Below are 15,086 nucleotides of genomic sequence, written 5' to 3' on the forward strand. Positions count from 1 at the left end.
AAAAAAAAAAATTAAAATGGAGAATAAAATTCTCCCTCCAATTCTAGTTATAAAAAAGAGGCTACCATAGTAAACATCGGGTTTTTCTTCTTTTCCTGCTTTTGGGGACAGAAATGAAGGATTTGAACCTGTTAGGCACGTGCCCTACTATGAAACTATTTGCTCAGCCCTGAGTACCTTACATTTTAAAACTCTTGTCTTTGGTCAATACCACACGCAGCTTATATAGTTAAATCCAGCCTAAAATCTAATGCTAGGATTTAACAAATCTTCTCTTTAGTACTTCTCAAAGGCTTTATCAAACGGGGGGTGGGGTGGGTAAGCTTCAATTAGAAAGCTTTTCATTTTCTTAGGAATACTATAAAGATCCATCTTTCCTTATACTATGGCAATAACTTGTCTGCAAGGCAGAGTTTAGTATCTTGCAATTGTATAAGATTCAATCACTTAAGAATACTTAAGTTAACTCCAGCTGGAAGCAAGATGAGACTTGCCAACTGAGTTCAGTGAATTCCCAGTGTGAAATAAATAATTCTTATCTTCTAGTCCAACATTTAAAGGACTATGCACCAGTCTTTACCTTGGTAGGCTCAATCAACCAGTCAGTCCCTTTCTTCAATTTTATATTTGTTTGTTTTAAGGTAATCACTTGATGATCACTCCTGCTTTACCCCAGGCTACACCATGTGGCCTCTGCCTCCTGCATGACAGGGGTTAAAGCCATGCATCACCATCACAGGGCCCTTTTCTTCTCTTTCCTTTCTCACTGTTTCCTTAAGACAGAGTCTCGCGATACGCGGCTGTGTTGTTGTCCCAGAACTCATATAGACCAGCCTGACCTCAGAGTCTTAGAGATCACTTCCCTCTGCCTCTCAAGTGCTGGGACTAGCGGTGGCTATCACCACACCCAGCTTCTTGTTCATTTGCATTGATCAGAAAAAAATGGGAGACATACTAGAAGAATGTTATAAAATGTGGTTCATAAGCTGCTGCCTTAGCTCAGACCAACCTTATCACGGGCAAGGTCTAATGATTTTCCATTTGCTTGGGTTCTTGATTGTTTATTTTAAACGTAGAGTTGGAACGCAAAGTCTCTTCTAAGTGATTTTTTTAAACTGTGTTCTGAAGTTAGGGCAGCATTCAACCAACAAAAATAAAATTTGCTAAAGAAAGCAGACTAGGATTATCTATAGTCACCTCTGTTAGACTTCTGGAAAAACAAACAGTAATGCTATCCTACCCTGCTTTGTGCATCTGTGTATTTAGGGGATGAAAAAGTGAATCCAATGAAGTAAAAAATCCACACTCAACTCTGCAAATGTTCTACTTAATTTTTCAGGATGTAAGTCAGCAAGACCTCTCAGCGTGTGTGTGTACTATAATCCTAACTATAAAACATTCTCTCTCTCTTTTTTTTCTGCCAAAGAGGTGGGAGATACTCCTAAGTCCAGCTCACTGGCTTGGCTGCACAGGCATGGATCTTTCTCAAAGCTGCTAAGTCACACACCCAGACAGGGCTCCTGACATTCCTGGGGGAGGAAGCAGAGCTTAATTTAGATAATCCCCTCTGGAAAGTAGATTGGCTGATTCAAACCAGACCTGGCTGACTTGGGCACGCTGTTCTTACATTTCAGAGATGCCTCCATGTAGAAATAACTTTCTGTGGTATCTGTAGGATTAAGACTCACATAAAGAATAGGTAGGTATGATCAAGTAACTATTTCTACAAACCTACACGTGTGATTTTGACCTCTTCTCTGCTTACTTGGGAGGACACTGGCTTTACTGTTTTAGGCAGGGCTTGGCAGAATGCCTCTCATTTCACTGGTCATATGAAAATAAACAATAACAATAAATAGAATAGGGAGATAGGCTATGTGTCACAAATGGGATATTTTTGATTTGTTTGAAGAAAATCACTTCTAAAAAATGGTGCGTGTGACTTAAAAGCAACTGTTTGGCCTACACTCCATTGCATGAACTGGACCCTTCAACAGGAAGACAGTAAGATAGCTATAAGAATCCAGCCATACTGGAAGCTGAACCTACTAGCAAAATGCCCTAAGGGACCACATATGAGGTAATATCAGAATTTGAGTTCATGCGAAAGAGCAGCCTGACTCCGCTTTACTGGTAAAGACAGATACAGTTTTTCATTGGTTTGCCTGTGAAGTATATTCTTAACCATAAAAGATGTCACCTTGTTCTGCCAAAGGTGTGCAATAATCCTGAGGGCCAACTTCCAGACTTGTTAGTGAAAAGCCCTTAGTGCACTCATAGCCAGACACAGCCTGAAACAACCCCAGGGAAGAAACAGAACTTACTTTATACTATTCTCTTCTTCTTAGTTAAGTGTATGGAATATAACACTATTACTCAATGTCAATACATGAATAGGAAATTATAGTTAAGTGCTATGTCAAAATCATGTTGGTGCGCTCTTCCTAATGTAAGCTTTCAAAGTTCCTGTTACCACAGATATGCCACCAGTTTCATACTGTGGGATTGAGACCCCAGTCTAATGGTTTTCTGGAATAACTTAGCCAGATTTGGTACAGAACAATGCAAGAAACCTGGTTACATTGAATTTCTAACAAAAATGCAAAAAAGAAACACTAAAATCATTCAGGCTGGAATGATCAAAAAGCCAAGAGGTGTATACATGCATACATAAACACACACACATATGTATACACATATATATTATACGTATAGATACAAATACAAATATAACATATTTATTATGGAAGAACAGGAATAAATAAAATTAAGAGGAGGAAGGAAGTGAAGTAGGGAAGAGAGGGGATATATGTATACACTTAACAGTGAAGAACATAAGGTTTTTTTGTTTTGTTTTGTTTTTTAATACAGCTAACAGTTCAGGGCATCCATTCATTTTCTAGTTCATCATGGTTTCTTTCAGGTTTCCCATTAGAAACCCATGTGTCCTAAGAGTGAGTGTACAAACTATAAAGCAGGAAATATTATCAAAGTCAGTAGGAGAAAAGGTGAAGAATGTATGATAGTTTAAGATATTAATGATAGGCAGTAATAAGGCTGCTGAGAGATGGACCAAAGCTGGCTCTATACAGCAAAATGCAGTGCAATAAAGACATGTATTTCAGGAACAGTTTGTTCACACTAAAGTGTTTCTTTGTGATGTTTACAGAATCTCAAGTTTAAAAAAAAAAAACAGAAGAAAGTGATTCTCTTGATTAATTTGATAAAATTATGTATAGATATATCCAGTTTTTCAATTCCTGAATCTTTTTTGTTTATGGTGAAATATGCAAATATAAATTAACTTGAAAATAACACTACTTTCTAGTATCCTTAGATACTAGATATTTCAAAACAACTATCATGTAATACTCTATTTAATCTTAAGCATTTATTTATTTGCTTTTCTACGTATTTATTGGGGCTACAGATAAAACTCAGGTCCCATGCTTGCTAGGCAGCTTCTATACCATCAGGCTACCCACCTAGCTCTCCATTATCAAATAGAAATTGTAAGTGTTCTTGCAATGATGCAGCTCACCATGCTAAACCTTTAAATAGAGAAAAGCTGGGTGATTAAATCCTCACAGTAAAGCATTAATGTTAACTCTGAGGATGATTCAAACATCCTGGCAATCTAATGCCTCTAATCTATTAATTAGACAAAAAGAGTGAAGGGCACATTGCTTAGTTTAATAAAAGAGTCTTCACTTAGCTTTTATGGTAGAAAGGCAACTGTTTAGAAACATACCTGAATTTAGGAGCAAAGAGTTTGAGTTTATATTCTCAATGTGTTTCTTTAAAACCACTGGAGTTACGACTCTGGAAACAGGATGGTCAGTTTTGAGGGTCTGGAGTCACCTTCACTATGCTAATATCAACCACAGCTTCCAGAGCACTGCTTGATTGAAATTGGCTTGCTACTGGGATTTTCCTGACTTCTCAAGGGCATTCTTATTAAAATTAAATTTTAATAAATTTTAAATATCAATAAAAATAGCTGCACAACCAAGTTTGACCTCTAACATGCATACTTAGGTGACAGGTAGCCTGACAAATTGTGAATGGGAGAAAACCCTGGTGAAAGAAAAATACTTGCAGTCCTCTGGCTTAACAAAGAAGGGACAGGAAGTGACCTGCTGTTGCAGATGGCATCTGTTTTATTTCCTTTACTTTTATGTCAGTCACTTCTCTTACTGCTGTGATGACATACCTGACTAGAGCCATTTGAGGAAGGGTTCATTTTGGCTTGTGGTTCCAGGGGAACAGGACTCATGACAGGTTCTAACAGTGGTGGCAGAGAGACAAGGGATCACATTGTGTCACCAGTCTCTTGAGTCAGAGAGAGGCAAACTCTGGGATTAGCTGGATTCTTCCTTTTTACTCAGTCTAGGACAGTAGGTAGTACCTGTAACTACCATGCTGCTGCCCACAGTCAGGGTGGCTCTTCCCTCCTGCTTAAATTTCTCTGGAAATTTCTTCACAGACAGCCCAGAGGTATCTATCTCCCCTAGGTGATTGTAAATCTATTAAGATGAGAATGAAAATTAGCCATTTCCCCTGGACCCCCAAGCTAAGCCTGTTTCTCCTGACCAGTTTGCTCCTAGAACTACAATCCAGCTCTGCCTCTTTGCTGGTTGTTACAAATCCATTATAAGTACTCTTCAGTTGTTGTGAAATGAACTAGGTTTAAGTCATCAGAACATAAAGCTTTTAATTGACACAGTAACTCATGTGACCTTTCTTCATTACTTTCTTTCATTTGTTTCTATAACAGATTTTTCATTTTATACTTTCAGTAAGTTTTCAGATAAAATCCTTTGTTCTTACCTTAGCTTTGACCAGCCATTTATCACACACACACACACACACACACACACACACACACACACACAAATATATATATTTGTGTCTGTCTGTCTATCTATCTATCTATCTATCTATCTATCTATCTATCTATCTATTCTCTTTCCAAAAAATTCTAAATATAATTAATGTCTCAGAAAAAAAAGAGTTATATGCACTTGCTCTATGTATTCACAATTCCTGGACAGAAATCTTGAAATATATTATGGTAAGTGGGGTTCCCTTCAGCAAGAAAGTTAAGGCATTTGGTGGTGACCCTAAATTGAGGGTGACTGAAGTAAAGTATACCTGTTACACACATGCATATTTCTGGTTATTGTGGAACTGTGTTGGGATAAACAGTAATTTTCAAGAGGATTTTCAATTTCAGAACATTTCATCAAGCAGCCAGTTCAGGGTCAAGTGCTGTCAAGTTTATTTACACTTAAATAGTTTATCTCATATCACCCTACAAGAATAAATAAATGTAACACTTGTGACCTCTTGCAGATGCTAAATCAACAGTCAGGTTTATTTTATTCATGCAGAAGTTTGATTGTAATCCTTGGCATTGATGTCTCCTCTTTGCTTGATGCTGGGAAAGTCTTTAGGCTGTAGATCATGAGATGTCTTCTGTGAGGGTGAAAGAAGAGAACTACCAGCAAAGCAAATGGATTCCATTACTCCTTCCATCAATAGCAAACTGGGACCCTAGACAGGCTACTAATTTGGCCGGATTCCCTGGTCCTTCTGCAAAGTAGGAAGGACCACAGTCCTCTTACATGCTTCCCTGGCCTGGGAAGGGAGTCTAGACAACAGACTCTTGCTCCAGCAGATAGTAGTATTTAGTGACTTCCTATCAGGACAGTTGTCTTTATTGAATGCAGGCTAAGAGCTAAGCCATCCCCTAGACAACCAATATTCAGAAGACAATGCAATGAAGTGAACTGCACTTATTCTATAGAAGATGGCTCTTGTCTACAAACACCAATCATCAGTATTAATGACTTCAAAATCAGCTAGTTTCACTGTCCCACCTTTCAAAATCTTAGTTATGCTCTACTGACCTGATATGCCTCAAACCTAGCAAAACTATATCTGAGGATATATATATCAATACACCAAGAAAATTTGTTATGTCCAACTTTGACTTTTAATGAAAACAAAACTCTTATCAGTTATTTTATAGGTAAATATTTTCTTAGAAAAATTATAAATCCACTTTCCTATAATACAAACTTTATGAATTGAATAATCTTGTGTTTTAGCATGATCCTAAGAGTGGAGTAAGTGGCTGGCTGAGTAACAATCCAAGAGCAGCTGTCGATTCTTCTCTCTAAGGTTACAAAGTTGGTGCTGCTGAAGAAATGTCAATCTATTTAGCCAAAATGTCAAATACTTTTTGTATATATGGTGCTATTTGAAAAATGGCCCATGGCAGAAGTTAAGACTGAGGGCTAAGCACCTCGAAATGGAAGCATGAACACAGGCCCCCACTGGTTGACACATTGTCTGTGCCTGCATATTCCTCCTTTCTTGTGGATTTAGGTTTTCAGTTACCTCAAATGAAATTTCCACTTGCCAATGAGATAAAGGCTATTAAGAAGTATGCATACAAGCATTTTCATAATAAAATAGTCCTTACCTGTTTTTCTCATGAATCTTCAGAATTTCATTAGTCTGTTGGAGAAGTTGTTTTTCTAGCTTGTATGTTGATAATGAATTCTCCAGCAGTTGTATTTCAAGTCGGGATGTTTGATTTAGTACCTTGAAACATTTTTGAAAAATAAAGTTTCAATCACAAAACAAGTAGCAAAAAACCCTTCAGCATTTAAAACATTTTTTGTTTTTATTATTATCAAAATGACTTAAGCATATGATGGTCAATCTATCAAATATTGCTTTGTAAGTGATATACAAAGCAGAGGTGAACTAAGTTTGTTTGCATACTCCAATTTTTATACCCTTACATCCTAGGATATTATAATTTGCAAGTTTCCTGTATATTCTGTCCAACATTTATAAGTTCAAAGTATATTATTAATACAAGGTCTTGATATTACAGGTCATTTAGAATTAAGAGATGTATAATATACTCAGGCTTATCACCTTACTAAATTAAATTAGAAACCAAAACAACTTTTGTGATAGTCTGGGAGATTTTTGACCACACATTTATTGGATGGCTATCATGGCAGGTAGTTCACTCAAGAGAACTTTCATATACTATCTCATTTACTTGACAGTCTCATCTGTTGGCCATGTCACTTTATAGAAAAGGACACTGGAGTCCAGTGTAATCCAGATTCAAGATCTGAGTTTCTAACCAGGGACTTTGAGTCTACAGATTTTCACAGTAAACTGAGAGGCTGTATTCCAATAATTATTGGAAACCTCAATATTCAAACCTGAAATTGTTAAGAAAAGAGATTGCTATTATTTTTCCACCTACACTGACAGGAGTCCTCAAAAGTGTCAAGGAAGATCCACACTGCTACTCAGAAGCCAATAGGATAAAAGTCTGTACTTTTACACCCAGCTCTACCATTCTCCAGGCGAAGACAGCAGCCTTGGAAATGGTCTTCAAATGGTGTCAACATTTGCCCCTCTCTTTCTTGATCCTCCCTCCCTATCTTTGCACTAAGGGAGATTTTTAAAAAGGGAAGAGAAAAGTTATATTGTTTTTAAATTCTCCTTAAATTATTTAAAAATCTTTTCACCTATCATAGTTTACTTAGATCTATTTATTAAAAGGGACATGAGAAGTTGTTCTTGTTTTTGTTTTTGTTTTTGTTTTGCAATGTCACCATCAAGTACAGGGTCCTGCTCTAAGACCAGAAGTGTTGGTGTGTTCCTCCACCACTGCCGCAGGATTAAAGCTGGGATTGGATCTGGACCTTTGGAACATGCACTCACCTACTTGGTTGAGCTATGACTGCAAGGCATTTGGGCTCTGTATTTGTAGTAGGACAGAGAAGGATCTAGGTTGGAGGTGAGAGACAACTGCTTCAGATGCAAAATTTAAAGAAGGGCTCCTTCTCACCTAGGCAACCAAGCTAAAGTACATGTTATACATTTGTGGAGTATTTCAGAGAAGAATTTTTAAAATTCTAAAATATCCCATAAATATTAGATGAAATCATTATTATTAGTCTTTGGAGTAGTTTCAAATCCATATCCATGGAAACATAATATATATACGAATCATAACAAGTTAAGTATTTCAGAGTATAAATGTCTCGTCTTGCCATTTTCTACTCCTTCTCTAGCACCCCACTCCTTTCTAGGCTATGAACAGTGTAAGGTAAATAAAACCACATAAGACTGGAGTATAAACTTTCAAGGACTATATTTACTTTATAATTACTTCTCCATCTATGTAATTTTAAAACTTTATTAATAATGCATTTTTTCTTAAACACATATGAACTCAAAGATTTTGACAGTATGCATAAGATTTGCACAAATTCAAAAGAAACAAAGTCCCAGCACAGAGGATGAAAAGTACATTGTGAAAACACATGCTGATTACTGACATTTGATGACTGTTGGATGAATAGGTTTTCCTTAATAATGTGACCTTGGTAGGTTGAACACACTCAAGAGTGGACCCTACTCACAAGAATAGCTATACAACATAAAAGTGCACTCAATGGGGGAAAGTAGAAACCCCTGAAAGCTGGTGACTGGTCAAGGGAGAGGGAAAAGGAGTGGTGAAGGAGAGGTGAATATGAGCGGAATATACTGTATGAAATTCTCAGAGAATTAACACAAGTATTGTTGACTCAAGGAAAAATAGAATTTAAATAACATGGTAGTGAATGTTAAAACTGAGACTAAATTCAGCAAACATTTTACCCAGGTCAGCTTCTGGTTTCTTTGTTTACTGAATGACCACTTATAAATATTTGAAATGAGGAGTAAATCACTTTGAATTTCTGTGTGATAACTAGTACCTGGAATGAGAACACACTCAATGCCTATGCATGAATAAAAGGCAGGCATGTCATCTCATGGAATGAAATACATTGTTCACTGGTACATTAAACCTGTTTTTGCTTTGGTTTGCCATACTCTCTGAGAGCACATCATATTGGCTTGGTTTTGTTAATTTGACACAAACCTAGGTATATTTGAGAATGATTTCTTTCTTTTAACTTGTTTTTTATTTACACATTTTAAATTTCATACCATGTACCCTGATCCCACTGATCTGCCTGTCCTTTCATATCTACTCTCTGCCCCTGAAAACTACCCCACAAAAGAAAATTTTAAAAACAGTTAAAATTTTAAAGAGTGTTTTAAAAGCTGTAAAACACACAAAAATCTTATAATGGAAGTTTAGTACGTCACTGTGTGTCCCACAGTATACCCTTTTGTCCATACATCTTTACTTGCTAATGTTCATTGCAGTAAGCCGTTGGTCTGGTCAGAGGCCTCTGGCTTCTGCTACACTATATGCTACACTGGATCCTCACAGGGACTCTTCTTGAATATCCTGTTGTTGCCCTGTCTAATGGAGATTCTGCAGCTTTTGGATTTGTAGAACCTGCCCCTTCACGTGCTCCAGCAGTTCACAGATAGGGTCAACTTGAAGCTTTGGATCTGGGCCTGGTCAGTTGCTGAGTTTGTCAGCTGGCCAGTTCCCCTGCACCCACACTACCAGGCCAAGTTCTCCAGAACTGCCCTGGCTAGCTCTGCCAGTGCCATAGCTGGCAAGGGACATGGCCAGCTCTCCTGCTTTCACATCCTCAAGCATATCTCATGTGCTCTTACCACACCTGGAAGAATAACTCTTAGTCAACAAAGTGGCTTTTTTTTAAAATTGATCTACAGAGAAGTCAGTGAAGTATTACCTTGACTAATGTTTGAAGTGGGAGGGCCCAGATCATGGTGGGCTGTGTCACTCCTTGGCAGGCAGTCCCAAAGGTTATATAAAAGCATAATGAGCAGCCCATGGAGGGTGGGTCAGTAAGCAGCACTCCTCCATGATCTTGGCTTCAGTTCCTGCCTCCTTATGCCTGCATAAGTCTCTGCTCTGACTTTCCTCTATGATGAAGTATGACCTTGGAGTTTGTCAACTGTAAAAATCTCTCCCCCAAGTGACTTTTGTCATGGTGTTTTACAACATAGAAACCCTAATCCACACCTCTTGACACATTCAAAGACCAACATTTTGACTTTCAAAGAATAATCTGCATTTTTGTCCATGTTCTCTGGAAACAGACTAGAATCATTATTTGGAATTCACATTGAGGCTGCCTGTATATAACTTTTGCAAAACTACCAGTATTCTTGTTCTCCCTTGCCTCTAGTCTACACTATCACAGAGCAAAAGTGATTTCATAAAAACAAGTCAGATTTCATAAACCATGGCATTTTCCATGTTGCATATGCTGATGGACCCTCTGCAGTTGGTTTACATTTGTAAGAACTTTGTTTGGTCTTAATATATTTTTACTGTATGATTGGAAGTCTCTTAATTCTTGGATGTCACTTCTGTCTCCTACCTGGCACACTATGTTCCATTCACTGTCTTTCTGTCAATTCAATTTGCTAAATTCTTTACACTTCAAGGTCTTTGTACTTCAAGGTCTGTACTTCTGTCTGGCTGAAATTTCCATCCCATCCCATCTGATGAGTTAGCTTGTTTTCATATTCAAGACATGCTCAGAAGTATGTTCTGGCCATGCTTAGGAAAACATCTACCCCTGTGCTCTCCTGAAGTTCACCCATCTTGCTTTCCTTCTGGAATCTCCACTATTGAGGATGATCCCTCTTCTTTATCCATGCTATGTTTTTCTGCCACACTATGACTACATAGGGCCTGCACTGCTGTGTCCTCCAGCACAAAGTCATGCCCACTGGAATATTCAACTATGTGCTGGTAGTGCACAATGGGCTGTTTGCAAGTGAGATACTGATTATGGACGGTAACAGCTCCACATGCATAGTTACACTCTTACAGGCCAAATTTAAAGAATTATCAGGCATGGAAGAAGAAAACAGACCAATCTTAGAGATCCAGGCTAAGTGCTGGTCAACTTAGTTTTAAGCAAAATGCCAAGCTCTTCTCTTTTCCCATCATCCTGACTCTGTTGCTGCTTTATTTCAAGTCACTCCACTGATGTTTTCAAACAGGCTTGAAGTTCAAATCTGGGCATGCAAGGAAACTGTAGAAAACTATGATAAATTGACCACTGCCTTGCATGAGTCTATGGAACTTACTGCTGGCAATGACTGAAGTATTCCATTAAAATGACAAAAGACATTTCCTCCTTAGCTTAAACACATCCCAAAAGCACATCCCTGGGAAAAAAAATGTTTAAGAGGAAAGGGCAGAAAAGGAAGAAAGGAAAGAGTGAAGAATAAACGCAATAAGTCCCAAAGGACCAGTGTCAAAGCTTAAATTTCCCAGATTTTGCCATAGACCAAGGAAAGTATGATCTGAAATGGAGGATTTATGTAGTTTAAAGAGCTTAGCTCTTTCTTTAAAAAATTAATAAAAAGTATTCACTTTCTAGAGAAAGTAAGGTATTTTCAGACAGCTTTGTAATGTTTTTAAGAATATTTAATTTAAAATTCACACTAACTGAAAGGTAGTTGTTGAAAGAGAATACAGAAACCACAAAAGGAAACTTCTTTTTGCAGCACATTGATCTTGAGGACATTGATTTACTGTGGATTGTTTGTTTGTTTAATGTAATATAATTTTGTACTCTCAAACTGTGAGCCAAACTAAATTCTCACTCCCTTAAGTTGTGTCTGTTATGAATTTTGCCACAGTAATGGGGGTTGGGGAGCAGAAACCCTGATATATAGGCCATATTGTCTTTGCTATAACTCTGGTATAGCCGCTCTGCTGTGAGAACAGTAACACAGCCACATACAATATTTGCATGGATAATGTGGTTGTGTTAATGCAGCTTCAAAAAGGAATGGCCTGTCAAACTGAGCCAGAATTTTCCGATTCTTCTTCCGATGCTTTATGCAAAATTTAATTACCAGTATATTTTCCTTATAAGACCCCCACATTAATTTATTTCACCGTCATTTTAGCTAGGTCAAAGTTTAAAGTTTGTTCAATTATGTCTTCATCAAGGAAAACAGTTCAATTTTTAGAGCCGTCCTTTGACGGCAGACATAAGAAGAAACTTGTTATTGCCTAGAGAGAGTTGTCCTTTCAACTGACTACTTCTGAACTGCTTTAAATTTCTAACTGTGCTGTTGTGATCCAAGCAGTCATAGGGCTTAGTGACCTCTGAGAAGCAGAAGGGAAGTAGGATTAAATCTGCAGGGAATTTATTAGAGTAAATATCTATGAAGGGAAACTTAGTGGGAGGAGTCAGAGCCTTCAGGTTGAGGTGCAGGCTTTACAACAGCGAGGAAGAGAGCAAGGGAAAGGAGTATGCAATGGAAGTCTTAGTCCTCAAGACAGCTGTAATTATATGCAACAGGCAACAGGAAAACACTAGCAAAGTCATGTGTCAGCAAAGTTCTAAAGCTCCTGGGAACGAAGCTAAGTATCCTGCCACAGTGAGTCATTGCTTAGAAATGGCTGTTGAAAATTGTGGTCTCTGTACCAATACCTGATGGGCCTGAGAGTACAGCAGCTGGGGTCCTGGTTCAATTAGACTTCCCACAACAGCATACTCAAAAGGTATGGGTGTGTTTTAAATGTGACAGAAAGTGAAAAAAAAAAAAAAAAAAGAATTGATCTAGAGACTTTTTTACCACATTAACTGAAAGTCGGTGGACATAGGACTGCTTGAGATATTAGTGTAGGGCTCAAGTCACTTATTGGAACATCTTGCGTCATGGAAATATGCAAAATACATCTGTTCAAATGTGATTAAATTCGGTTTCTAATACCATAGTGCTGGAACTTATTGGAGACTGAAGGAAACTTGAGACCTTTCCTACAGTTGACACAGCTGGCAGCTGGCAAGGACAGCTCGCAGGCTACATGTGACGAAGTCACTGGCACCTGAGAGAATGGTGTATGTGTGGGAAGGGGGAGACTGCCATTCCCATAAGCCGCAAAGTCGTGGCATCTTCATTACATGTAAGAGACTGTCAGTAGTTCTAACAATATTGCACTCATTTTCTTGCTCTGAGTCAAATCTTATTCTCTGTTTGCACTGGTTGAGGACAATACTAAAATCTCAAAGAAAAAGCAAAACCACAGGAGAGAGATCAGCTCTGGTAGAAAGATGCAGATTTTGACACCAAACTGCTTCGCTTTAAATTCTCACTTTAATGGTCACTAATTCTTTCATCTGAACCAACTTTCTGCATCGCTCTTTATTTTAGTTTCCTCGTCTTCCAACAAGGAATGAAAATACTACATACTTTATAGGACATATTTGCAGATACTAGTTAGTATGTGTGTAAGGTTGCTTAAGATTAAACCAAGGGCAGATGATTAAAAGTAGAACTTAATTTGGTTTGTTGATCTGATAAATTCTCTGGGCACCAAATTTGCCTGAGGACAAAGTGAGAGTGAGATTGCTCAACAGGAGGGGAACATGAATAATTCATGACCCTAACTCCTTTATGCAAAAGATGCACTTGAAGGAGAAGGGATGCTTGCAGGTACTCCTAAGTCTGAGTGCTGTTCCCTGTGAGCTGTGGAGGAAGAAAAAAAAATCTTTCTCTGGTTTCAATTTCTCATTATCTTTTCTAGAGGTGGTCATCTCGAACCCTTTTTCTGATTATAATGCTCATTGGGTGTGGGGAACCTTTACATCCTGCAGCAAAACCATAGCCTTCCGCACTGCCTTTGAAAGTGCAAATCTAGAAGGTCAACAGAGGACTAGTTAGCAATAAGTAGCTTATCTTTATAAGATCATCATGTGAAAGCCAGGGCATACAACAGGGCAAAGGCTCTTGCTACTTGATCCTCAGATTCTGAATAGCCTGAAGTCAATTTTCAGGAAAGCAAACCATGAAAGTGTGAAACCAAGTAAGGAGACTATCAGAGCAACATACCAGAACAAACTTGGACTGAGCAGAAGGCTCCTTCAGCTTTTAAGTTCTAAGGAGTGACTCATGTAAAGGCACTGAGGGCTCAGGATTCATTTTGTAAACATGACACTGTGGCAGGAATAGGGTGCACTTTCATGGTTAGGTTGAAGCAAAGCATGTCCTGTCTCAAGAGTTCAAATATGCACCATGTGGATACACACTTGATAAAGAAAAGTTTGTAGTGTAAACACCAATGACTGCAACATGTTCAAAGGAAGATGAGAAGAATGCAAGAGCTTTGCTTGGTAAAGCACAATGAAGCCTGTCTGAGAATCCTCTTGTCTAATTGCCTCTTGTTGATAGTTCTGAAGGATTTGTGATTGTTTTTGTGTTTGTCTATCCTAAAAATATTCTTGCTATATCTAGTAAACTTTAATTGGCCTTTATGATGAATATTCACTGTTTATGATGAAATTTCACAGAGCTTCATTTTCTCTTTATTCATTGCCTTCCCTTTATTATCTTTCAGAAAGTACATGTCTCCCAGTCTTTGAAACATAGAATAAATTGTTACTTTTAAAAACTTGCAAAACAACAATCTTTACAGCTTGGAGATTAAAATATTGACAGGTATTGACAAGATTATTTTTATCTTCACCACACTGTGTGCATGCAAGTACACTGTGTGCATGCGAGTGCGCGAACACACACACACACACACACACACACACATGCTGGAGTTCTCTCCTTCTACCACATGAGTTCTGAGAACTGAAATCATGTCTGTGAGCTTGGTGAAAAGCACCTTAACCTATTGAACCATCTCACCCGCCAATGTCAGAGGGTTTGAACTTACAAATATGTTAGTAGCAGGAGGTAAGCATTCTGCTTTAAATAAAATAAGAGAAAAAATAGTTTCATTGTGTGTAATATAGAAAGTCAATATTTTATAAATCGGCATGCTTGCTTTATGTGATTATGAATGGGTCAATGCATCTCATGTTGTTCAGTTATGAGATCTAATTTCTACTCCCTGTATTTCCTGTATATCTGATAGTGGTCTACAGAAAAAAAAAAGGTGGTTTTCAAAATCTAGGCAATTTATTTCTCCAATGCAATCAGCATTTAAGTTCTGATTTCACTAGTTGGTTATTAGTATCATTAATTAGTGAAAGAGATATGAAGACTCCAGAGTTCACTGTGTTAATGAGAAAGAACAGAACATCTAACTTACCTACAGTCTTTAAGTGGTTTTCATAAATGTGTGTGTGTGT

General features: G+C 37.9%; 1 protein-coding gene across 4 annotated transcripts in view; it reads right to left on the reverse strand.

The window, feature by feature from the left end:
- Nucleotides 1-15,086, reverse strand: part of Angpt1 (angiopoietin 1) — a 247,699-nt gene that overhangs the window by 83,062 nt on the left and 149,551 nt on the right. For all 4 annotated transcript variants that reach the window (XM_031359760.1, XM_031359759.1, XM_031359762.1 and 1 more), the window contains exon 3: nucleotides 6,491-6,612. In XM_031359760.1, the coding sequence (XP_031215620.1) occupies nucleotides 6,491-6,612 (122 nt within the window). The remainder of the gene's footprint in view (nucleotides 1-6,490; nucleotides 6,613-15,086) is intronic.

The sequence above is a fragment of the Mastomys coucha genome, unplaced genomic scaffold (genome assembly GCF_008632895.1).
Source record: "Mastomys coucha isolate ucsf_1 unplaced genomic scaffold, UCSF_Mcou_1 pScaffold7, whole genome shotgun sequence".
NCBI classification, from domain to species: Eukaryota; Metazoa; Chordata; class Mammalia; order Rodentia; family Muridae; genus Mastomys; species Mastomys coucha.